This window comes from Zea mays, chromosome 1 (genome assembly GCF_902167145.1).
Source record: "Zea mays cultivar B73 chromosome 1, Zm-B73-REFERENCE-NAM-5.0, whole genome shotgun sequence".
NCBI lineage: Eukaryota > Viridiplantae > Streptophyta > Magnoliopsida > Poales > Poaceae > Zea > Zea mays.
This window is the reverse complement of record NC_050096.1, coordinates 303,552,157-303,578,500: the sequence shown is the minus strand read 5'-3', so window position 1 is coordinate 303,578,500 and position 26,344 is coordinate 303,552,157. Positions and strand designations below refer to the sequence as shown.

The following is a 26,344-nucleotide window of genomic DNA, read 5'->3' as shown; positions in this document are numbered from 1 at the left end:
CGGGCTTGGCGTCCTTCATCCCAAACCGCTTGAGAAGATCTTACGTGTACTTCGTTTGGGAGATGAAGGTGCCGTCCTTGAGTTGCTTCACTTGGAACCCAAGGAAGTAGGTCAACTCGCCCATCATCGACATCTCGAACTTTTGTGTCATCACCCTGCTAAACTCCTCACAAGACTTTTGATTAGTAGAACCAAATATTATGTCATCGACATAAATTTGGCACACAAAAAGATCACCATCACAAGTCTTTGTAAAAAGAGTGGGATCGGCTTTCCCAACCTTGAAGGCATCAGCAATTAAGAAATCTCTAAGGCATTCATACCATGCTCTTAGGGCTTGCTTAAGTCCATAGAGCGCCTTAGAGAGCTTGAACACATGGTCGGGGTACCTGTCATCCTCAAAGCCAGGGGGTTGTTCCACGTATACCTCCTCCTTTATTGGCCCATTGAGGAAAGCGCTCTTCACATCCATTTGAAATAGCCTGAAAGAGTGGTGAGCGGCATAGGCTAATAAATATCGAATAGACTCTAGCCTAGCCACAGGAGCAAAAGTCTCCTCGAAATCCAAACCTACGACTTGGGCATAACCTTTTGCCACAAGTCGAACCTTGTTTCTTGTCACCACCCCATGCTTGTCTTGCTTGTTGTGGAACACCCACTTGGTTCCCACAACATTTTGCTTGGGATGTGGCACCACGCTCCAAACTTCATTTCTCTTGAAGTTGTTGAGCTCTTCCTGCATGACCAACACCAAATCCGGATCATGCAAGGCCTCTTATACCCTGAAAGGCTCAATAGAAGAGACAAACAAATAATGCTCACAAAATTTAGCTAATCTTGAGCGAGTAGTTACTCCCTTGCTTATGTCACCCAGAATCTGGTCAACGGGGTGATGTCGTTGGATCATTGCTCGGATTTGAGTTGGAGGGGCACTTGGTGCTTCTTCCTCCATCACTTGTTCTTCCTGTGCTCCCCCTTGATCATGTCCCTCTTCTTGAGGTACCAGTTCGCCGTCTTGAGTTGGAGGCTGCACCATTATGGAGGAAGATGGCTGATCTTGCTCTTGATGTTTTTGTGGTCGCACATCACCGATCGCCATCATGCGCATTGCGGCCGTAGGAACATCACCTTCATCTATGTCATCAAGATCAACTTGCTCTCTTGGAGAGCCATTAGTCTCATCAAATACAACGTCGCTAGAGACTTCAACCAAACCCGATGATTTGTTGAAAACTCTATACGCCTTTGTATTTGAGTCATACCCTAGTAAAAACCCTTCTACTGCTTTGGGAGCAAATTTAGAATGTCTACCTTTCTTCACCAGAATGTAACACTTGCTCCCAAATACACGAAAGTAAGAAACGTTGGGTTTGTTACCGGTAAGGAGTTCGTAGGAGGTCTTCTTGAGAAGGCGATGCAGATAGAGCCGATTTATGGCGTGGCGAGTTGTGTTCACGGCTTCCGACCAAAACCGCTCGGGCGTCTTGAACTCTCCAAGCATCGTTCTCGCCATGTCGATAAGCGTCCTATTCTTCCTCTCTACTACACCGTTTTGCTGTGGTGTGTAGGGAGCGGAGAACTCATGCTTGACGCCTTCCTCCTCAAGATACTCCTCCACTTGCAGATTCTTGAACTCGGACCCGTTGTCGCTTCTTATCTTTTTCACCTTGTGCTCAAATTCATTTTGAGCCCTCCTTAGAAAGCGCTTTAAGGTCCCTTGGGTTTCTGATTTATCCTGAAAAAAGAACACCCAAGTGAAGCGAGGAAAATCATCAACAATTACAAGACCATACTTACTTCCCCCAATGCTAAGGTAGGCAACGGGTCCGAAGAGGTCCATGTGAAGAAGCTCCAGTGGTCTTGATGTTGTCATCACATTCTTGTTGTGATGAGTGCTTCCCACCTGTTTCCCTGCCTGACATGCTGCACAAGGTCTATCTTTCTCAAAACAAACATTGGTTAGTCCTAACACATGTTCTCTCTTTAGAAGTTTATGAAGGTTCTTCATCCCAACATGTGCTAGACGGCGATGCCACAGCCAGCCCATACTAGTCTTAGCTATTAAGCATGCATCTAGATCGGCCTCCTCTTTCAAAAAATCAACTAAGTAGAGTTTGTCGTCTAATACACCCTTAAAAGCTAATGAACCATCACTCCTAAAGACAGATACATCAATATTTGTAAAAAGACAATTGTAACCCATGTGACACAATTGACTTACAGACAGGAGGTTGTAACCAAGCGAGTCTACTAGAAATACATTCGATATGGAGTGCTCGTTGGTGATGGCTATCTTTACCAAACCTTTGACCTTGCCTTGGTTCCCATCTCCAAAAATAATCGTATCCTGGGAATCCTTGTTCTTGACGTAGGAGGTGAACATCTTCTTCTCCCCCGTCATGTGGTTTGTGCATCCGCTGTCGATTATCCAGCTAGAGCCCCCGGATGCATAAACCTACAAGGAGTTTAAGCTTGGGTTTTAGGTACCCAACTCTTGTTGGGTCCTACAAGGTTAGTCACAATAGTTTTTGGAACCCATATGCAAGTTTTGTCTTCCTTGCATTTGGATCCCAATTTCCTAGCCACTACTTTTGCATTCTTACATGAAAGAACAAAAGAAGTGTTGCAAGCATGGAAAATAGTAGTAGATTCATTGCACATTTTCCTAGGCACATGATGCACAACATGATTTCTCCTAGGCCTACTTCTACCATGAACAAAAGTAGAACTAGAGGCAGACATAGCATGTAAATTAAAAGCATCATGATCATAACTCCTATTATAATGAGCACGATTAGCAATTTTCCTATCATAAATAAAGGCATGGTTCCTTTGAGGATTACTAACCATAGGAGTCTTCCCTTTCTCCTTGTTGGGAATGGGAGCCCTTTGGCTTGTTAAGTTCTTGGCTTCCTTTCGAAAACCAAGCCCATCCTTAATTGAGGGGTGTCTACCAACGGTGTAGGCATCCCTAGCAAATTTTAATTTATCAAAATTAATTTTGCAAGTCTTAAGTTGAGCATTAAGACTTGCCACCTCGTCCTTTAACTTGGTAATAGAAATAAGGTGTTCATCACAAGCATCAACATCAAAATCCTTACATCTATTACATATAACAACATGTTCTACACATGAACTAGTATTGTTGACTTCCTCTAGCTTAGCATTTAGTTCATCATTTAAGCTTTTTAAACTAGAGACCGATTCATGGCAAACAGACAATTCAGAGGATAACATTTCATTTCTCTTAATTTCTAAGGCAAGGGATTTTTGCACACTAACAAATTTGTCACGTTCCTCATATAAAATATCCTCTTGTTTTCCTAACAATCTATCCTTTTCATTTAGCGCATCAATTAATTCATTAATTTTTTTCTATTTTAGCTCTATCTAAACCTTTAAATAAACTAGAGTAATCTACTTCATCATCGGAAGAATCATCATCGCTAGAAGTAGTGTACTTAGGGGTATCTCGAACATGTACCTTCTTTTCCTTGGCCATAAGACATGTATGGCATTCATTGGGGAAGAGAGAAGACTTGTTGAAGGCCGAGGCAGCGAGTCCTTCGTCGTCGGAGTCGGAAGAGGAGCAGTGTGAGTCCCATTCCTTTCCAAGGTGTGCCTCGCCCTTTGCCTTCCTGTAGCTCTTCTTTTTCTCCTTCTTCCCGCTCTTTTCTTGTCCCTGGTCACTATCATTATCGGGACAATTTGCAATAAAGTGACCAGTCTTACCGCATTTGAAACAAGAGCGCTTTCTCTTTGTTTTGTTCTTGTTGGGGGTACTCCTTGCGTCCTTTAAGTGCGGTCTTGAAGCGCTTGATGATAAGCGCCATCTCATCTTCGTTGAGGCCATCAGCCTCCACTTGAGGTACCTTGCTTGGTAGTGCCTCCTTGCTGCTAGTTGCCTTGAGCGCAATGGGCTGCGGCTCGTAGACGGGCAGAGGGCCGTTTAAGGCGTCATCTACATACCTTGCCTCCTTAACCATCATGCGCCCGCTTACAAATTTTCCGAGTATCTCCTCGGGTGTCATCTTTGTGTACCTGGGATTTTCACGGATAAGATACACAAGATGGGGGTCAATAACTGTAAAGGACCTGAGCTTGAGTCGGACGACGTCGTGGTTCGTCCATCTTATGCTTCCATAGCTTCTAATCTTGTTGAACAGGGTCTTGAGCCTGTTGTAGGTTTGTGTTGGCTCTTCTCCCCTGATCATGGCGAATCTCCCTAGCTCGCCTTCCACCAGTTCCATTTTGGTAATCATTGTAGCATCATTTCCCTCATGTGAGATCTTGAGGGTGTCCCAGATTTGCTTGGCATTGTCCAAGCCACTTACTTTATTATACTCGTCCCTGCAAAGAGATGCTAACAACACAGTAGTAGCTTGTGCATTCTTATGAATTTGCTCATTAATAATCACAGGGTTATCCGTACTATCGAAATGCATTCCATTTTTCACTATTTCCCAAATGCTAGGATGGAGAGAAAATAGATGACTACACATTTTATGACTCCAAAATGAGTAGTCCTCTCCATCAAATTGTGGAGGTTTTTCTAGAGGAATAGAAAGTAAATGTGCATTCGAATGTATGGCATGCGAGAATAGTCAAAAGAGTAGTTTTGATTAACCGTTCTCTTTTTTGACGAAGAGTCGTTGTCTCTTGGTGAAGAAGAAGATGCATCGCTGTCGTAGTAGATGATCTTCTTGATGTGCCTCTTCTTCTTCCCGTCCTTCTTCTTGTGACTCGAGCCTGAGTCAGTGGGCTTGTCATCTCTTGGCTCGTTGAAGATGGACTCCTTCTCCTTGTCGTTGACCACCATCCCCTTTCCCTTAGGATCCATTTCTTCAGGCGGTTAGTCCCTTAGATGAAGAGTACGACTTTGATACCAATTGAGAGCACCTAGAGGGGGGGTGAATAGGTGATCCTGTAAAAATCAAACACTAATAGCCACAAAACTTAGTTATGAGTGTTAGTACGGCTAAGTAGCTTGAAGCGAGTTCTTGTGAACACAAACAATCACAGTGAGATCAACACAAGACACATGATTTTTATCCCGTGGTTCGACCAAGTAACACTTGCCTACTTCCATGTTGTGGCGTCCCAATGGACGAGGGTTGCACTCAACCCCTTTCAAGTGATCCGATGATCAACTTGAATACCACAATATTTTCCTTAGAGTATTTTCCCGTTTGCGAGGAATCTCCACAACTTGGAGTCTCTCGCCCTTACAACAAGAATCACAATGAAGGCACATAGTAAGGTTGGGAGAAGCAACACACGCAAGACTCAAATACGCAGCACACCCACGCACACAAGTGAAGACTCGAGCTCAAATGACAACACAGGGAGTTCGCGACTCGAATGGAGCTCAATTCTCTAACACAACAAAGCGAATGCGCGGAAGCAGAGACTGGATGCCTTAGAATACTTAATGAATGATTGGGTAGCTCCTCCATGTGCCTAGGGTCCACTTTTATAGCCCCAAGGCAGCTAGGTGCCGTTGGAGGCAAACTTGGAAGGCCATCCTTGTCTTCTGTCGAGTGGCACACCGGACAGTCCGGTGCGCCACCGGACAGGTCCTGTAGACTGTCTGGTGCGTGATCTCCTTCAAAATTTGGCATATACGACCGTTGCTCCTCTGGGATGATTGGCGCACCGGACACAGTCCGGTGCACCAGCTGACCGTTGGAGCAGTCCACGTGTTGCGCGAAGATTGCGCGGCCGACCGTTGGCGCTGGCGACCGTTGGCTCATCGGACAGTCCGGTGCACCACCGGACAGTCCGGTGATTTTTAGCCGTACGCCGCCGTCGATTCCTGAGAGCAGCACTTTCACCGGAAACCAGCCTGGCGTACCGGACACTGTCTGGTGCACCACCGGACAGTCCGGTGTGCCAAGCCGAGCTGGAGTTTGCTGCACATAGCGAACTCTTTTTCCAATTCTTTTCTCACTGTTTCTAGCACTTAGACAAAACACATTAGTACTCAAAACAATGTACTAAGTCTAGAAACATACCTTTTTCTTTGATTTGCACTTCTCACTTTACTTGGCACATAAGAACTTAATTAACCATGTTGGGCACTTAATCACCAAAACATTATTGAAATTGCCCAAGGTCACATTTCCCTTTCAATGATAAGCGTCATCTCCTCGTTGTCGAGCTTGAAGGCGTCGATTGGAAGCCTACTTGGTGTAAACTCCTACTTCTTTTCTTCCGTTGCTTTGAATGCAATGGGTTGCGCCTCAGGTGTAGAGGTGGCGCCTTGCTCCAAGTTGACAATGTGTTTGGAGTCTTTGATCATAAGTTCAATGCTCACAAACTTGCCAATTGCCTCCTCGGGAGACATATGCTTATATCTAGGATCCCCACGAATTAATTGAACTTGAGTAGGGTTACGAAAGACAAGGGATCTTAGAATAACCTTGACCATTTCATGGTCATCCCATTTGGTGCTCCTGAGGTTGCGTACTTGGTTTACCATCGTCTTAAGCCGGTTGTACATGGCTTGCGGCTCTTCTCCTTTGTTGAGGATGAATCGACCGAGCTCTCCCTCGATCGTCTCCCGCTTGGTGATCTTGGTCACCCCGTCCCCTCCATGCGTGTTTTGAGGACATCCCAAATTTCTTTGGAGTTCTTTAACCCGTACACCTTGTTATACTCCTCTCGACATAAAGAGGCGAGGAGTATAGAAGTGCCTAATTTGGGCGGCCTCATCCGAGTCGTAGTCCTTGTCCCCCACTTGAGGTGCCTGCGTCCAAACTCAACAATATCCCAAATATTTTCGTGGAGTGAGGTTAGGTGGTGCCTCATTTTATCACTCCACATGCAATAATCTTCACCATCAAAATATGGTGGGTTGCCTAGGGGTACGAAAAGTAATGGAGCGCGCTTTGAAATACAGGGATAGCATAGGGGCATCTTACTATACTTATTGCGCTCATGGCCCTTAGAAGTAGTGGATGACTCGGTGACATATACGGAGGGTGTTGAAGAGTCGGTCTTGTAGTAGACCACCTTATCCATCTTCTTCTTCTTGTCACCCCTCCGATGTGACTTGATGGATGAAGAGGATTCCTCCTTATACTTGTTGCCAGACTCTCTTGAGAGAGTCTTCCCCGAACCCGTGGGCTTGTCGTCGGTCACGATCTCCCTCTTGGCGTGATCTCCAGACATCACTTCTAGTTGGTTAGACTCTTAATGAAGCACTGGCTCAGATACCAATTGAAAGTCGCCTAGAGGGGGGGTGAATAGGCGAAACCTGAAATTTACAAACTTAAACACACACTAAGGCCGGGGGTTAGTGTTAGAATTAAATCTGAGGCGAAAGAATATTTCTCTTGCCACGAGTTGCTCAAATGATGCGGATAACGTTTGGGAGCAAACTCAAATCAATATTGGCAATAAAACTTTAGAGAGAGGAAAGAGGGCAAAGAAATCAAATGGAAATAGACACAAGTGGACACGATGATTTGTTTTACCGAGGTTCGGTTCCAAAGAACCTAATCCCCATTGAGGAGGCTACAAAGGTCGGGTCTATTTCAACCCTTTCCCTCTCTCTCAAACGATCACTTAGACCGAGTGAGCCTTCTCCTTAATCAAACGGGTCACTAAGACCCAGCAAGGACCACCACACACTTGGTGTCTCTTGCTTAGCTTTACAAGCACTTATAAAAAGAATGAGGAAGAAGAGAAGGCAATCCAAGCGACAAGAGCAACAAAAGAACACAAATGATCCTCTCGCAAACCCTTAAGCACTAGCATTGATTTTGGGGACTTTGAGTGGATTGATTGCTTTGATTGTGTATTGGAGTGTTGGACTTTGCTCTTACAATGAATGAGAAACTCAGAATGCTTGGATGGCTTTGAATGAGGTGGTTGGGGGTATCTATAGCCCCCAACCACTTCCTAGCCGTTGGCAAACTTTGCTGGCGATGGGCGCACCGGACAGTCCGGTGGCGCACCGGACAGTCACTGTTCACTGTCCGGTGCGCGCCACGTCAGCGCGTCCGTTAGGGTTTGGAGCTGTTGACCATTGGAGTCATTTATTTTTTTTTGCTGCACCGGACAGTCCGGTGACCTTTGACTTCTGCGCTCTGACTTTTGTCGCGACACTGTTCATCACTGTTCATCTGAGCAGTCGACCGTTGGCGCGCAGGGAGTCGGTTCTCCGCTGGCCCACCGGACAGTTCGGTGGCACAACGGACAGTCCGGTGAATTATAGTGGAGCACGCCTGGAAGAAACCCGAGAGTGGCTGGTTCGCTGGCTGCCCGGCCTGGTGCACCGGACAATGTCTGGTGCGCCAAAAATCAACACACTCTATGTGTTGCTCCAGTTTTTGATTGAGTCCCAAACTGAATTTCTTTCTTGGTTTGTGTTGAACCTTATGCACCTGAGATAAGTGATATCTAGACAAACTAGTTAGTCCACGTGGTTTGGGTTGGACATCAACCATCAAAATCGATTATAGGAAATGGTGGAGTCCATTTCCCTTTCAGGGAGTAAGTACTGTCTAGTTATTGTGGATGATTATTCTCGCTTCACTTGGGTATTCTTTTTGCAGGAAAAATCTCAAACCCAAGAGACCTTAAAGAGATTCTTAAGACGGGCTCAAAATGAGTTCGGACTAAGGATCAAAAAGATTAGAAGCGATAATGGACAAAGTTCAACAACTCTTAAATTAAAGGATTTCTTGAGGAGGAGGGCATCAAGCATGAGTTCTCTTCTCCCTACACACCTCAACAAAATGGTGTAGTGGAGAGGAATAATAGAACTCTTTTGTACATGGCAAGAACCATGCTTGATGAGTACAAGACACCGGACCGGTTTTGGGCTGAGGCGGTTAACACTGCTTGCTACTCCATCAACCGGTTATATCTTCACCTAATCCTCAAGAAAACATCGTATGAACTCCTTACTGGTAAAAAGCCCATTGTTTCTTATTTTAGAGTCTTTGGGAGCAAATGCTTTATTCTTATTAAGAGAGGTAGAAGTTCTAAATTTGCTCCTAAAGCAGTAGAAGGCTTTTTACTAGGCTATGACTCAAACACAAGGGCATATAGAGTCTTCAACAAATCCACTAGACTAGTTGAAGTTTCTTGTGACATTGTGTTTGATGAGACTAATGGCTCCCAAGTGGAGTAAGTTGACCTTGATGAATTAGATGATGAAGAGGCTTCGTGCATTGCGCTAAGGAACATGTCCATTGGTGACGTATGTCCAAAAGAATCCGAGGAGCCCACACAAGCACAAGATCAACCATCATCTTCCAATCAAGCATCTCCACCAACCCAAGATGAGGATCAGGCTCAAGAAGAAGATGATGAAGATCAAGACAATGAGCCACCTCAAGAGGAGGACATTGATCAAGGGGGAGATAATGATAAAGAAGATAAGGAAGATGAACAAGAGATTCGGGATCAAAGACCACCACGCACAAGAGTCCACCAAGCAATTCAAAGAGATCACGCCGTCAACTCCATACTTGGTGACATTCACAATGGGGTAACTACTAGATCTGGAGTTGCACATTTTTGTGAACATTACTCCATACAGGATAGAGGATGCACTAAGAGATCCGGATTGGGTGGTGGCAATGCAAGAGGAGCTCAACAACTTCACGAAGAATGAGGTATGACATTTAGTTCCACGTCCTAACCAAAATGTTGTAGGTACCAAGTGGGTATTCCACAACAAGCAAGACGAGCATGGTGTGGTGACTAGGAACAAAGCCCGACTTGTTGTAAAAGGTTATTCACAAGTCGAAGGTTTGGATTTCGATGAAACTTATGCACCCATAGCTAGACTTGAGTCAATTTGTATATTACTTGCCTATGCTACTTACCATGGCTTTAAGCTTTATCAAATGGATGTAAAAAGTGCCTTCCTCAATGGACCTATCAAGGAAGAGGTCTATGTTGAGCAACCTCCCGGCTTTGATGATAGTGAGTACCCTAACCATGTCTACAAGCTCTCAAAGACGCTCTATGGGCTCAAGCAAGCCCCAAGAGCATGGTATGAATGCCTAAGAGACTTCCTTATCACTAATGGCTTCAAAGTTGGAAAGGCCGATCCTACTCTCTTCACTAACACAATTGCAAAAGATTTGTTTATATGCCAAATTTATGTTAATAATATTATATTTGGGGTCTACTAACAAGTCATCTTGTGAAGAGTTTAGTAGGATTATGATACAAAAATTTGAGATGTCTATGATGGGGGAGTTGAAGTATTTCCTTGGATTTCAAATCAAGCAACTCCAAGAGGGCACCTTCATCAGCCAAACTAAGTACATTCAAGACATACATAAGAAGTTTGGAATGAAAAATGGCAAACCCATCAAGACACCCATGGGAACCAATGTGCATCTCAACCTCGACACGGGAGGTAAATCCGTAGATCAAAAGGTATACCGGTCTCATAGGTTCTTTACTCTACTTATGTGCATCTCAACTGGATATTATGCTTTCTATATGCATGTGTGCAAGGTTCTAGGCAAATCCTAAGGAAGTTCACCTTAGGGCCGTGAAAAGAATCATGAGGTATTTAGTCTACACTCCTAAGTTTGGGCTTTGGTACCCCAAGGGATCTACCTTTGATTTAATTGGGTATTTCGATGCCGATTATGTCGGATGTAAAATTGATAGAAAGTGCACATCAGGGACTTGTTAGTTTCTAGGAAGATCTCTGGTGTCTTAGACTTCAAAGAAACAAAATTCAGTAGCTCTTTCCACCGCCGAAGCCGAGTATATTGCCACATGTCATTATTGTGCGCAATTACTTTGGATGAGGCAAACACTTAGGCATTATGGCTACAAATTGAGCAAGTCCATCTCCTATGTGATAATGAGAGTGCAATCCGCATGGCGGATAATCCTGTTGAACACAGTCGCACTAAGCACATAGACATCCGGTATCACTTTTTGAGAGATCACCAACAAAAGGGGGTATCGAAATTGCTTATGTTAGCATCCACAACCAACTAGCCGATATCTTTACCAAGCCCCTAGATGAAAAGACCTTTAGCAAGCTTAGGAATGAGCTAAACATCTTAGATTCTCGGAACTTTGATTGAAACACTACACACATCGCTAATTTATATACCTTTGATCATTTCTCTTTTTCATTTGGTACAAATACATATTTCTTATTCTTCTTGTGCCAAGGCTAAGACTAATGTGTTTTAGAGTATTCGGCAAAGACAAGGCTTCCACTCCAACTCTGATGGTATCATTACCCTTTGTCGTTACTCATGTAACTCCCTATTGGTATAACTCTTCACTCATATTTCTTTTACCAATGAGGAGAAATTATTAGGACAATTGTAAAGGTCTCTCAAGTTCTCCATTTTTGGTGATTAATGCCAAAGGGGAGAAAGTATTAAGCCCAAAGCAAAAGGACCGCATCACCATTTCAAAATTTTTTAAAAAATGTTTATTTCAATTGGTATTTGAGTTAGCCTCAAAATGAATTTTCAATTGGTATTTTAAGTCAATTTTCAATTGGTATCTTATTCAGTTTCAAAATATCAAGTTAGTATGAAAAATTTCAATTGATATAATATCACTTGGTATCTATTTCAAAAACCCTCTTGAAAGCTAAGGGGAGAATTCATTTAGGGGGAGCTTTTATTTAGTCAAAGGAAAAACATTTGAAACAGGGGGAGGAATTTCAAATCTTAAAAATGCTTCTTACAATCATATTCCAATACCTTTGACTATTTGCAAAAGATTTTTGAAAAGATTTTTTCAAAAAGATTTGCAAAAACAAACAAGTGGTGCAAATGTGGTCCAAAATGTTAAATAAGAGAAAAGCAAACCATTCATATGTATAAAGCCTTTCATTGGTTTAATTCTAAGTAACCTATGTACATCAATCTCAATTGCAAACTAGTTACAATTCTACAATTCATATTTGCTTTGGTTAGTGTTGGCATCAATCACCAAAAAGGGGGAGATTGAAAGAGAAATGGACTTAATCATTTCCTAAAATCGATTTTGGTGGTTGACATCCAACACAAACCATGTGGACTAACTAGTTTGTCTAGATATCATTTATCTCAGGTGCATAAGGTTCAACACAAATCAAGAAAGAAAATGAGTTGGGGATACAAACAAAATTGCAGCAAAAGGACTTAGAGTGTGCTGCCTTTGGCGCACCGGACAGTGTCCGGTGCCCCAAGCACTCGCACAAGCAAACCAACCACTCTCGGGAATTCACCCGACCCGCTCCGCTATAATTCACCGGACTGTCCGGTGAGCCAACGGAGCAACGGCTCCCTGCGAGCCAACGGTCGACTGCAAAAGTGTATAGTGGCAAACAGTGCCGCGCAGAAGTCAGAGCACAGAAGTCAGAGGTCACCGGACTGTCTGGTATGGCACCAGACTGTTCGGTGCAGCAAAAAGATAAAGGGCTCCAATGGTCAACAGCTCCAAACCCTAAGGGACGCGCTGACGGGGCGCACACCAGACAGTGAACATTGTCTGTCCGGTGCGCCGCCGGACTGTCCGGTGCTCTCATCGCCAGCAGAAGCAGCCAACGGCTAGGAAGTGGTTGGGGCTATAAATACCCCCAACCACCTCATTCAAAGCCATCCAAGCATTCTGAAGTTCTCATTCATTGCAAGAGCAAAGTCCAACACTCTAAGACACAATCAAAGCAATCAATCCACTCCAAGTTCCCAAAATCAACGCTAGTTCTTAAGGGCTTGTGAGAGGATCATTTGTGTTCTTTTGTTGCTCTTATCGCTTCGATTGCCTTCTCTTCTTCCCATTCTTATTTATAAGTGTTTGTAAAGCTAGCAACAGGCACCTAAGTGTGTGGTGGTCCTTGCGGGGTCTTAGTGACCCGTTTGATTAAGGAGAAGGCTCACTCGGTCTAAGTGACCGTTTGAGAGAGAGGGAAAGGGTTGAAATAGACCCGGCCTTTGTGGCCTCCTCAGTAGGGATTAGGTTCTTTAGAACCGAACCTCGGTAAAACAAATCACCGTGTCCACTTATGTTGATTTCCATTTGATTTGTTTGGCCTCTTTCCTCTCTTTAACGTTTCCATGGCAAGAGAAACAATCTTTCACCTTGGATTTAATTTTAACGCTAACCCCAGACTTAGTGTGTGTTTAAGTTTATAAATTTCAGGTTTCGCCTATTCACCCCCCCTCTAGGCGACTTTCATTTAGCTTCAGTCCAACAAGGACGCGAAGAATCGGTTAACGATTATATCCGGAGGTTCCGGGACACTAGAAACCGATGATTTCGGATCCATGTCACGGACAAAGAGCTAGCCGGGCTGGCTTTTAATGGGTTGCTATCCTACTTAAGAGACAAATTAGATGGGACCTAGTTCTTTTCAATAGCTCAGCTACATCAGCGGGCTTTAGCCTGTGAAAGCCGATATAAAGAGACATCAAAATCGGTTGCCCGTACTATACATCTAGTAGAGCGTGATAATTCAGATGATGAATCCGCAGATGTATATACCGCTGAGTTTGTTTGGCCAACAAAGGCCAAATCTTCTGCATGTTCTTCCTTACAACCGGTTCAAAAGAATCAGCAAGAAGAGATTAAATTTACCTTTAATGTTGCCAAATGTGATAGGATATTTGACGAACTACTAAAAAATGGCAATATTAAATTAAGGGCCCCTTTGGCAGGGCTCTGGCTTCTCCAAAAACGGCTTTGGCTCTGGCTCACGAGGTGAAGCCACTTCTTTAGATGAGCCAAAGCAATTCTGAAAAATCATTTGGCAAAACGGCTTATAGGTTGTTTTTCAGAAAGACCCTTGTATAGTTTACTTTTTATAGATACTGGTCGATCTCTCCTGTACGTGGCTAGGGATTGAGGGCAGGACCAAAAAAATAATTTGGACTGGTGGGAGGGCTATTGTGCAAAAATGACGTGAGCTGAAGCCGGGTGAGCCACTTTTTTTGGCTCATGCCCTCTAGTTCATTTTGGAAAAGCACTTCACTGGTGAAGCCATTTGAAAAAGAGGTGTTTGGCACAACTTTTGCATGAGCCAGAGCGGAAGCTGAAAAATAAGCCCTACCAAAGGGGCCCTAACTCATATTATTCCTCCTATGGAAGAATTAAAGAGACGTGCTTATTGTAAGTGGCATAATTTTTTTCCCATGCCACCAATGATTGTAGTGTTTTTCATCGACAGATACAATCGACCATAATTGAGGGTTGGTTGGCTTTTCATGAGATGCAAGTGAACACATAGCCTTTTCCTGTTAATATCATAGAACCAACATGCAAAAAGGTCTTGGTTCGGCCCGAAGTGGCCGATAAAGGCAAAGGCGAAAACATCGTCATTAGAGATCCTCGCACGTCAAATATATCACAAGAAGAGCTCCAGACAAGAAGACTAGCAAGTTTAGAGGCACTGGGGGCAGATTCAATTGAGGAGCCGAGCACGACAACCTGACCCGAGCATCGCGGACGGTCGGACACCTACGTGCGGACGGTCTGGTGCTCAGACAGACGGTTCGGCTGACTCAGCCAGACAGTCCGCCCATGGCCAGAGGCGTCAGCGTCCACACAAAGCAAGGAAAGAGACGCAAGGGCAAAGCCAACATGACGCATATGGTCGGCTGGTAAAAGCTGGCCCTACATTCGATCGATTGCTAGCAAAATATGCTGGCAAGAAGGCCGTTCTATGCGATCGGCCAACAAAGAAACCCCGGTCACCCACTAAAACAAAACGACCGAGTAAAACGACCCGAAAGACGACACAACAAGCATCGTCTGTTCATCCTGTCATGCCAAGATGCTTCCTACCCACCTACTCATCGTCGATGTATTGTCCTGTTCAAATATGGAATGGTACGATGATGAACCCATGGTACATGCGTACTCCCTTTGACTATTCAGGCTGGGGGCACCTCCATTCTAATCCTTTTGATCAATTGATCAAATGGTCATGGCGAGAAAGATGCAGTCCTAAACGACCTTTATGCATCGGGGCTCTATTGAATGATCACCATATTGGATCGAAAAAGCCGGTGGTTGCATCAGGCTTAGTTCATATGCTTTTGGTTCGTCAACCTCCACCAAAAGGCAGGGGCATATGTTGAGCACCAAAAACGACCGCGCGGACGGTCCGCGGTGGTGACGCGGACGATCCGCGCGTGCGCAGAGTCAGTTAGGGTTCCGAGTTTCTCACGGGATTTGTTACTTAAAACCGCGGGATTAGCTCGAGAAACAACTTGTAGCGGATCCAGTCCCCCCTTTATATAGATGAAGGGCTACGACCGATTGAACCCGCAACAATCGAATCAATAATCAGTTTATCTCTCGTTTTTATCTTAAGCATTAGGGGTAGTTCTAGTTTAGTTCTAGTTTAGTCTCTTAATCCCCAAATTCTTCGCTTCTCTTTGGCTCTACGTCGATTAGAGGTGTTTAGGTCGGCCTACTGACCCTAGACAACACCTAGAATCTCTTCTCCCCGACGTGGTCCCTCCCGGGAGCGAGATTCAGGCGTCGTCGGCAAACTCCACCGTCCCTGCGCACGCGCGAACCGTCCGGCCTATAGGCTCAGACCGTCCGGCCCGTTAGGCAGGGAACCCTAGCCCTGCTCCAGGTCACAGACCGGGTGGCTCAGGGTCTGTATCTGCCCCTGCTGCGAAGGGGAGCTCTAATCTCTCCCTTTGTTAATAAGTATTTTTAACTATGAAATTAATTTTTAAATTTAATTATATGATAACATTGTGTATTATGGTACTACAAATATTGTAATATTTTTAAAAGCTTCAAAAACTAATGTAGAAAAGTCAAATAGCCCAGTTATAGTGGATATCATGAGCTAAATATAGGGAATTATTGAAGAGGAGGTGAAATAAGAGGACCCATCTTATAGGTAGAGGTATTTAAATATATACATGAAATAACGGAAGAGCCGAGGCCTGCTGAAGGGTCTTCCGCTTTTGAGTCAAGTCACCCCGCTCCCGCCAAAACTAGAATGGAGTCGGCCGAAAAGCCAAAATCAAAGATAACGACTGAACAATTAGCAGTTTCGAGTCCGTTTCAAGAGACAGATTTACCAAAGATAGCAAAAATTGCTTCAGTAACTCCGAATAGAAGAAGAATGGCTAGCGTACTAGACGCTGTTATGGAATCCATAAAGGCGTTAACTCTTGCTTCTGCCAAAGCACCTAGCGTGGAAGGCGAGAATACAAAGAAATCTGTCGAAGCTGGCATGACGCAGGTTGTAGTTGAGGCTGGGCCCTCGGCTCCCGCCAAAGCAAGACCTTCGGAGGCTGTTGAAAAGGATGCTGAATCAAGACCTTCAGATGTCGCGAAAGCATCGTTACTGTTAGAAAAAGAGAGGGCTACCGAAGAATCTGAATCCCCTGCTCCCGGAGCATCTACTAAGGAATTGGAATTTATAGTGTGTCATGCTTCAGGGAAAAAATTATCAAAAGAGAAAATTGCCGAAGCACAACATTACACCAGTGATCTGCAGTACCCTCGAGAGTCCTTGATGTATGGTGGGGATGATGAAGATGACTTCTTTTATTGTCTGCCTGACAACAAAGAGATTCATGTCTCTCGGGAGATGGCAGACAATGTAGGATATCTGAAGCTTGAGTTAGATTTGTCTGCAATGACGAAGGACCAACTCGTAGATAGCCTTGCCTATAACAGTCTGAAGGTGGGAACACTTTAACTTGTTAGAAATCAGATTATTTTTGTAGTTTCTTTCCTTTTGAGTATGTGCTCATCCTTTATTTTTGTAGGGCTTAATAGAGCAAGGCTTTAAAGGCCCAGGAGATAGCTGAAGACTAAAGCTGCTAGCTAGCGCTTGGAAATCTTCGATCAAAAGTTATTACACTAAGAATGAGGCTCTTGAAAAAGACAAAATACCGCACTCCTTAGTGGATAGGCTGAAAACCAGCGAAGCCCAGCTTAACGCATAAGCTGAAGCTCACAAAGCCGAGGTTGAAGGTTTAAAGAAGAAACTTGCTGAAATGAATGAAAATTTTGAAGTTGCGAAGGCAAAACAAGAGATAAGTGAAATGGAAACATCAAGGGTGCAAAAAAATATTGAAGAACTTCGGGATATCAAAGAAAAATGCTACGAAGTATCCATGGATTGTGCGAAGAAACTAAAAGATAGCTTTGGAAAGGTGGGTGCATACTCATCAGAGCAAAAATTTATCCGAGGCGATCCCGAAGGAGTTATTCAATGGATCAGCGAAGAGGTCAAAGCTTTTGAAGAAATACTCAGCGATCGTGGGGATTTTATGCCTTCGCCGGTGCCCGAGGGGTTGCAGCAGTTTTGCAGAAAACCGTCTGTTAACATGTTAAGGCCGTAGCCCAGGCAGAAGCCATCTTCTCTGTTGTCGATACAAAGGAATCTTCAACCAAAGCTACTTTGATGGGCGGGAAGTTCTATTCCGATGTTTGGATGAAGGACGACCGCGAGATGGCCGATGAAGCTAAAAAAGAGTGAAAAGAAACTCACGATGCCCGAGTGGAGGCAAAGGAAGCTGAAGAAGCTGTTGAACACGCAATGATTATAGGTATCCTTTTAAAAACTTTTTTGTTTGTTTGTTTATAGCTTCGAAATTTACTATTATGCTCTTTATTACAGCTGGTCTTTCACCACCGCTGGAGCCATACAACCCTCAAGCGGATCCAATTATGAAAGAGGCTTTAGATGTAATGAAGATTGCTAACGAAGTTGTTGATGAAGTCGTCGACAAACTTTTACATGAAGCCGCCGAAAGGATACTGAAGGAGGACTAAATTCTTGTATACTAGAAAATGTAATATTTGTATATAGGTCAAACATCAAATATTTATATGTATATTAATGTAATGTGTTTCTTTGTGATGCATGAAATTTGTGTACATACCATTTTTGAGCATTCGGCGAAAAAACACCTTCCATTCTTTTCATGCTTCGCAAAGAAACATTGCCCCCTCTATTGATTGAATACCTCATACTTTGCCATGACTGTTGCATAATAACATTGCTGACGAAGATTTCCTTGCTGTGTAAAATTATGTCTGTCGAAGGTATACTTTGTGCTTCAGCACATTGCTTCATAATCCCTCAAATATTTTCGGAGGATCATTTTTCTTCTCCACAATTTTACCGCTGATGCGATATGATGTATGATGTAATTCTATGCGAAATGATGTGATGGTATGATGCAGTATGATGTTTATGTTGAAGATGAGCACCCACATAAAAACACACTCAGACTCTGCATTTCCTTAGGAATGACTTTGGAGTCTCTTCACCTTTTACTTAGGTGGTATTTTAGCTCTGCGTCCCCTTAGGAACGACTTTGGAGCTAAGCTCTGCATTCCCTTTGAAACGACTTTGGAGCTTCTTCACCTTTGATTTAGGTGGTATTTAAGCTCTGCATCCCCTTAGGAATGACTTTGGAGCTTCTTCACCTTTTACTTAGGTGGCATTTTGGCTCTGCATTCACTTAGGAACGACTTTCGAGCTTCAGAACTTACTCTGCGCTCCCTTAGGAACGACTTTGTAGCTTCAGAACTTACTCTGCGCTCCCTTAGGAACGACTTTGTAGCTTCAGAACTTAATTTTTTTCACACTCGATGGTGTAACGACAATATTATTACATCAAGTTGGAAATTAATCCCTACTGTATTGTTGTTCTTTCAAGAAAATATAAAGGCAGAAAGAGTTAAGATACATTAGATCAACATATTCCTTGGCCGAGCCACTGTAATTCTTTTAGTAAATATACTTCGATTCAGGCATAATGTTATTGACTGTGCGAGCTTCGGACTCCTCCCGAAGGTCACGCTGTTGCTGGGTATGATTGCGCCCTTCTAGCTGCTGATTGTGGACCAGCGGTGGCGGTGGTGACAATTGAGGCCAGGAAGTTCGGGAATGGCTTGCCGAAGCAATAGAAGCCGTAGGTTGTTGATTGCCTACATATTCTGGGATATATGGAGAATAACACGAAGCAGTGTGGAGGACTTGCTTCGGCTGACTCTGCCGTGCCTTGGCTTCAGCAATTTCCTTTTGCTTCTGAATTGTGACCTGGCATGTCCTTGTTGTGTGACCCTTGTCCTCGCCACAAAAAAGTAGTATAACTTTCTGGGTTGATTGTCGAACCTTCCTCCATTGAAACTCCTTCCTCCTCTGCCTCTCGGAGCTGGTGGTCCGAAAGAAGTCTGTTGCATGCTCGAAGACTGAGAACTGTGATGACTATGCTGAACATTGCTAGCCCTTTCATCATTAACATTGGAGTTATGAATTGATCGGACATGCCTGGGATGAAGTCTCCCTCCGAAGCCCCTAGTCATTTCAGAAAACCTGTAGGCTTCATCCCTTCTTTGGCGAAAATCATTATCGGCACGGATGTACTCATCCATCTTCTAAAGGAGCTTCTCCAGGGTTTGTGGAGGCTTCCTGACAAAATATTGGGTTGTAGGTCCTGGCCGAAGTCCCTTGATCATGACCTCAATAACAATTTCATTGGGCACTATGGGCGCTTGTGCTCTTAGACGCAAAAACCTTCGTACATACGCCTGAAGCTACTCATCGTGGTCTTGCGTGCATTGAAACAAGGCCTGAGCAGTAACTGGCTTCGTCTGAAAACCTTGGAAACGGTTACTAGCATATCCTTGAGCTTCTTCCATGATGTAATTTTTCCTGTTCAAAGGGAGGAGTACCATGTCTGGGCCACGCTTCGGACTGCCATGATGAAGGACTTTGCCATGACAGCGACATTGCCCCCATACGAGGATATTGTTGCCTCGTAGCTCATCAAGGATTGCTTTGGATCCGAGTGCCCATCATATATGGGCAACTAGGGTGGCTTGTAGGATTGTGGCCATGAGATAACATGCAATTCTGCTGCCACAGGAGAAGCATCATCAAAAGTAAAATTACCATGATGAAAGTCATCGTACCATTCATCTTCGTTGAATGAGCTCTCCTAACGAAGCTCCCTGTGCTGAGGCCTTCGGTACTGGTCATCTTGAGTAAGATGACACATTTCTTCAGTGACTTCGTCAATCTTCTTCTGAAGGTTGGCCAGTCGGGCCATCTTCTCCTTTTTCCTTTGCACTTGCTGATGGATGGCCTCTAGGTCCCTGATTTCCTCATCAATTTGCTCCTCCTGAAGAGTTGGGCTGGTGGCCTTTCTCTTTTGGTTCTTGGCCTCTCGCAGAGAGAGAGAGAGAGCATCTTGATTTGTGTCCAGTGGTTGCAGGGCAGCCCCTGGCACCGTTGCCTTCTTCGGTGGCATGTCAAAGATGGATGTGGAAGGCCAAATGTTGTGGAAGTGAGTTCACCGGCGGTGGGCGCCAAATGTTGTTCACTTGTTCTCAAATGCTATAAATCAAGAACAAGGCAACACAATTGTTAATGGTTAAAGACCTTCGTCCTTCGAAGCATTATTTCCTCTCGGATATAATGATCTTCAGAAGAAGGTCATGAATGACACACCTTCATCATTTTATCATATAAACATGAATATGAATATAAATAAGAAAGTGAATGAATACAGAAGAATACAGAGGAATAAAGATAATAATTGTTATACATCAATAATCCATTTATCATTATCTTCATTAAACATGAATAAGCATTAACAATATTCATATTACAATTGTACCTTCGGCTTGCCAAAAGGTGGGAGAGCGAGGATGGCGCGAGAGCGATTACAATCCAGCGTGAACAGTACGGTGTTACTGTTCATATATTTATAAGCACAGGACGCAACCCGGATAAAAGTACATTTATAACCCTGGTAATTGCCTATAATCCTAACATGAATTATTGAGGACTATAAGGTCTTTAGCCCCTTTCAGTCATCTTCACGCTTGAGCTTCGTCAATATGTTAAGTCGAAGGTCCTTGGCTTTTAGCTTCGTCGCCACTCTTTATCTCCCTTCATTCCGTCATAAGAGAAGTTCTTCATCTCAAATCCGAAGCTTCCTGTAACTATTCATGATCATGCTGAAAACATATGGTTAGTCATATTTTTGAGGACCTTTAGAAGAGAAAGGCCCCCAACTGGTACAATAAACAAATTAATACTCCCTCCGTTGTAAAGTAAAATTTATTTTAGTTAATTAATAGGTTCATACAATACTTGATGTTAGGGTTTTATATATGCATCTAGTTTATTTGAATATAAACATAAAAATAAAAGCTAAAATAAATATTATTTTTGGATATAGGGAGTAATACTTTCCTATTTCCCCCTCCCCGCACAACCCATTCCCATGTTCTGCCACCATACCCTGATCTGCCATTCCCATTCCTTGTCCTGTCTTTCTCATTCCCCTTTCCCCGCAAAGTCCATTCCCATTCCCCCGTAAAGCCCGCATCTAGCTAAAATTAAAAAAATAAACATAGCCCCAAGGGGATTCAAACCCATGACCCCTCAGACAAATACGAGTAGTAGGTACCGTTACACCACATGTGTGTTTATGTCTATATTTATGATAGGAAAAATATCTATTACATCTCTCCTCAAGCTCAACTGCTACCCTTACACAATGCGTAGTAGTAAATAAGTATAACCGAGATTCTTGAATTATATTTTTGGATGGAGGGAGTAGTATTTAAAGAAGAGTCTTGCATTCAATTTCTTTTGTTTGATTAATGTTTTCAACTTAAATTCGGTTTTTTGCATGCGTGACATTTATTCTCCGTAATATTTTTTCCATAGATCTGACTTGTGAGTCATTTTCATGAACCAATAGTAAGAATAAATCCATGTTTCTTACTTGGAAACCTCGAACAAACACCACTAGCAGGAGGTGCTCGCGTTGGCGTCGCTCATCGATGATGAGAAGAAGCTTGGCGCCAGTTCGACCTCTGGAAGCAGTCCTACATGGTCGCATGCGTCGCTGTGTACGACAAGCTCCGGCACAGCCGCCGCTTGTACGCGGTTCAGAGCGACCGCACCGCGCTGTCCATCATCAAGCAGGGGGACCTCATGGTCGTCGCCAACGTCGGCGACTCTCGGGTTGTTCTGAGCACTACATCCGACGACGACGCCATCACGTCGTCTAGCTCATCGTCCACCTAAAGCCCAACCTGCCACGTAAGTCGCTACTAACTGGCCATGAATTCTTGTGCACTGGAACGACGACCGTTGCTGATGTTGTGAGTGTTCTCGAACATGATGTATGTAGAGGAGAAGCGCATCCGGTGGTGCAGCGGCTAGGTGTACTACCTCGCTGATGAGCCAGGGGTGCACTTCGTCTGGCAGCACAACCAAGAGTCATTGGTACTCGCCATGTCGCGTGCGTTCGATGACTACTATATCAAGGACTGTGGCATCATCTCGGCGTCGGAGGTGACGCAGAGGAGGACCGACAACAATGACCAGCTCATCATCCTCGCCACCGTCGGGGTAGCTTTTGTGCCGGCCTGCCTTTAATTCTCTTCGCAAACACACATATGCATTTTTGTTTAAGCAAGCGCGTATGATGGTGCGTGCTTGATGACTGACGATGTACGAGGAAACTTATTCCGGTAGGTATGGGACGTGTTGTTCAATGATGAGATCATGACATGTATCGAAGTCTGCATGATACTGATGTTTCCAATGTAGTGGTGAAATGGCTAGATTAAAATAACAAAATTTATATATAGCCAGGATCACAAATAAATTATGAAACCTTTTCTCATAACAGTATACCACATATTTTATATATAAGTTATCGTAGTATTATATGTTACGGTTGTAACACGTACACTCACCTAGTTTAAGTATAGAATGCAATAAGAAAAAAAGTAAAGTTAGAGGGAGCAATAACTCTTTTGGCCTCAAAGCTCTACAAGTGCCTGATGTACGAACAAATTTGCTTTCAACTTTTTTAGATATTTAAAAACTTATTTATTGATAAACTATTTGGATATTGTCATGATGGGAAATGTACATTTGATAAAAAAATGGAAACTCCCAGAAAATATAGAACAAAAGTACCTGGGTCGCCATTGATTTGGGCTAGTCCCTAAATTCTCTGGGCCCAACGTCTCCCTCCACTCCCCTTGTCGGCCTTCGCCGTCCATTTCAAAAACCCGCGAAACCAAAGCACGGCGTCACGACCGCAGCATCCCCAGAGGCGGCAAGGCGGTCTCTCTCGGGCCCGGGCACCAGAGGCGATGTCGTCGTCGGCGAAGGCCAAGGCCAAGGCGAGCGGCGGCAAGCGGGCTGCGGCGGCGAAGGACCCCGCCGAGGCGGTCGTTTCCGACAAGAGGCGGCGGGAGCGCGGCGGCATGGACGACTCCGACCACGAGTTCGACAGGTGCCTTGCCTGCTTCTCTCTCCCCACGCCTTTCGTGTTCGCTGCTTTCGATTCGCCGCGGTCCGTGAGCGAGGCTGTTGGTTCGAATCGGGGCGACGAAGGGAGGGTTTTCGTTCGTAACTGCACCTCCGTTCGCCGTGAATTTTGGTTTATGTCCGCTGAATTTAGTTTTGGGGGAATTCCGTGCGATTGTTTGATTGATTCCTCTATACACATTTCATGATCTGGGGCGTGCCTTCAATGTGATTGGTGGAGGCAGTGACATGAAGGAGATCGTCACGCTGCTGAAGCACATCAAGGACAAGGCCCACAAGGACGGCCAGAAGAAGACCGAGCAGGCCATTTCCAGGTGATGGCATTTTCTATTCCCGTGCACCCACCCAGCATTTTGGCTTTTACTGAATGACTATGTGCGCGACTGCTCGGTAACTGTACATAATGTTTGTGCGCTCGCAACTGTTCTGTTTGCTCCAATCGAGGGAAATTTGGTGTGGTTTGGTTCATGGCAAGCAGCACATCTGGTTGAGATCTGCAGAATTTTGCACAAAACGTCTGATTGTCTTCTGATGTAGTACCCTACTATGGAAGGAATGTGCTGGCGGTACTTGCTGTGTTGTGTCTGCTTTGTTTACTTTAATGTCTGGGCTTGAAACCACAGTTTATCTGGGCGCCTATGATGTGTGTCAAGTTGTTCGTCAATACCTGGGTGCTTTAGTGAAACACTGATTGTCGTTGTGGTTCACAATTAGAGGATTTGTTGTCCCTTGGTCTGCACATGCTGAAGGGAGCATTATTACTGACTGAACTGAATTCACATATGGTGACTGGCAAGTAGATTGAGACTGGAGTTCAGGAACAATGGCATGATAGAATCTTATATATTTTTCTATCTTCATGACCAAGGTTTGGGTAAGCTCTGTCCTTGCTGTTCCACTGTCGTTTCCGATGTCCACATGATGTCTTCTATCTGGATGTTATGCTTATTGCAAGAGCTATCTGGAGTACATCACTGACAAGTTTTGGTATCCTTCAGCGTGGCAACAGAGATTCAGACTATGGTACAGGACACCAAGAATAGGCTTGAGAAAGAAAGGTGAGCAAACAACTAATCCATACCACCAGCCTTCCAGTGACTTCACTAGAGAAATACATTAGCTCCTGCAGTGAAATCTGATGTGCCTTTTTAGTTGTAGCTATAAACCAAGAACTTAAACAGGTTCTTGGTGATAAGTACTGTGAACACCCTGAATGGAATGTACCCCTGACAATTGTTTTTATGTGCGTGCACAGGCAGAGTTTTCTGAAAGCATTGTCAAAGACTTCAAAAGAGGTTTGGAATTGTACTTGATGCTTCAATGTGCTTCCAGTTACTTTCTGGTCTGGTTCTGGTTAATGGAAGATCCATTTGTATGTTATGCAGTGCGAAAGTTTGTTGAAGAATGAGTACACCAAATTTCTAGCAACACATGACAAGTTCTGCAAAGATAAAGTTGCACACATACAGAATTTCAAAGGTAAGCCAGATAAGAGCTAAGCTGACACCCATTTTGATATGCTGTATTATTATCATCTAACATATCTTTATCTAGTTCATGTCATGCTCAAGCAGGCCTGGTACCATCCTTTGTTCATTGTTCATATGCTGGCCTGGAATGTTTACCATTTCATATTGAGTATGACATGATTAGATCTTGACGAAATATTCTGTGGCCACAAATGAGCTGTGCTGTTTGCCTTTTTTTGTTAATTATCATCAGAGGAAATCTGTAGACAAGCTCACCTAAGGAAGCTCTGGTGTACACATATGCTTAATCTGCTAGCAGTTTTCCAGCTAGTAAATGCAACCATATAGTGCTGTGCAGCCTGTGCTGTACCTATACTGTCACATACTCAGTTTCCTATAATTCGTGATTTAGAAAGGGATATAATATGTTAATGTGACATCACCCACAGAGCACTGTGATGTGCCTTCTCTTCACTGAGATAGTTGTCACCAGTTATCTTCATTTTAATTTATCTATCTGTGTACTGTTTTCTGCAGACCTGTTCTCAAAGTTTGAAGATGATAAAGAGAAATTGCTTGTGCAGTATGAACTGCAAAGTAAGCAGTATATGGTTAGTTCCTTCAGTTGTGTTTATGAGTTTGCAGCTCTGACATGCTGCCTTTTAACAGGGAAGAAGGAGAAGGCTACTCTATCTGAACTTGAGAAAACATTTTCAGAGAAGATAGCAAATGCTGAAGAATCTCTGAAGAAGATGAAGCAGGTAAATGTTACAGCTTGCATGATTTTCCTATTGCTGATCTCATCACCGTGCATCATTGTTTTTGAAGAATCCGGAGGGGCCAAGGCCACTACAGTGAGTATATTAAACCAATGATAAAGGAATTACAAGTAACAGATCAAGCGACAAAAAATAAAATAAATAAACAAACAAAATAAAAGAAGCCCACTACTAATTAACATGCATCATTGCCGTGACTAAACTTTGCATGGTTCACTAACCACAACCATTTCGCTAATTCTGCATTCATGTTTCACAGGATGATAAATCAATCCACATCCTTCGCAAGTCCATTGGCTCATTTCTGAGTGGTGACCCTGATGATCAGTCTGGTCAAGATGATGACTGAAGATGCTCTCACCAAATGGTTTCTAGTTTGAGATCTATGTGGATAATATGTTATTGGAGAATAGATATCAGTTCATAGGGGAGGCAAGGATTAGGGAGTTGATAGTTTGTGACTGCACAACTCAGTGTGTTTAGCTTTCATCGGCTGGAGCTGTGATGTTCTGGAGAATGGTTTCAGGTTATTTTCTTGTTGGTGGATTTTAGTATTTTACGGCAAGATGCTTAGACGCTTTACAATTTGGTCAACATCTGCTCTCTTCATGCCACTGACCACTGCAAACCAAGTTCTCTTCTGTCAATATATATTCAGTAATAAAACATATAAGTGCTAGGAATTTATGTCTTTTCATGTTTAATTTAATCAAAAAATATTATAGCAGATTTCTGAAGATATATATGTGCACATGTTAAATGTTACTATTCACAATATTAGCAGACACATGAAAATGTACCGATCATAACTG

General features: G+C 43.6%; 1 protein-coding gene across 1 annotated transcript; it reads left to right on the top strand.

Annotated features, from left to right (window-relative positions):
• Positions 1 to 23,045: 23,045 nt before the first annotated feature.
• On the top strand, positions 23,046 to 26,062 carry LOC100276339 (Transmembrane and coiled-coil domain-containing protein 5B). Its single transcript, NM_001150149.1, is given in 8 exon segments — positions 23,046 to 23,249; positions 23,509 to 23,598; positions 24,283 to 24,342; positions 24,540 to 24,579; positions 24,670 to 24,763; positions 25,291 to 25,350; positions 25,423 to 25,514; positions 25,792 to 26,062. Coding segments are annotated over 8 exon segments (669 nt in total). The 5' UTR covers positions 23,046 to 23,106; the 3' UTR covers positions 25,882 to 26,062.
• The last annotated feature ends 282 nt before the right edge of the window (positions 26,063 to 26,344 follow it).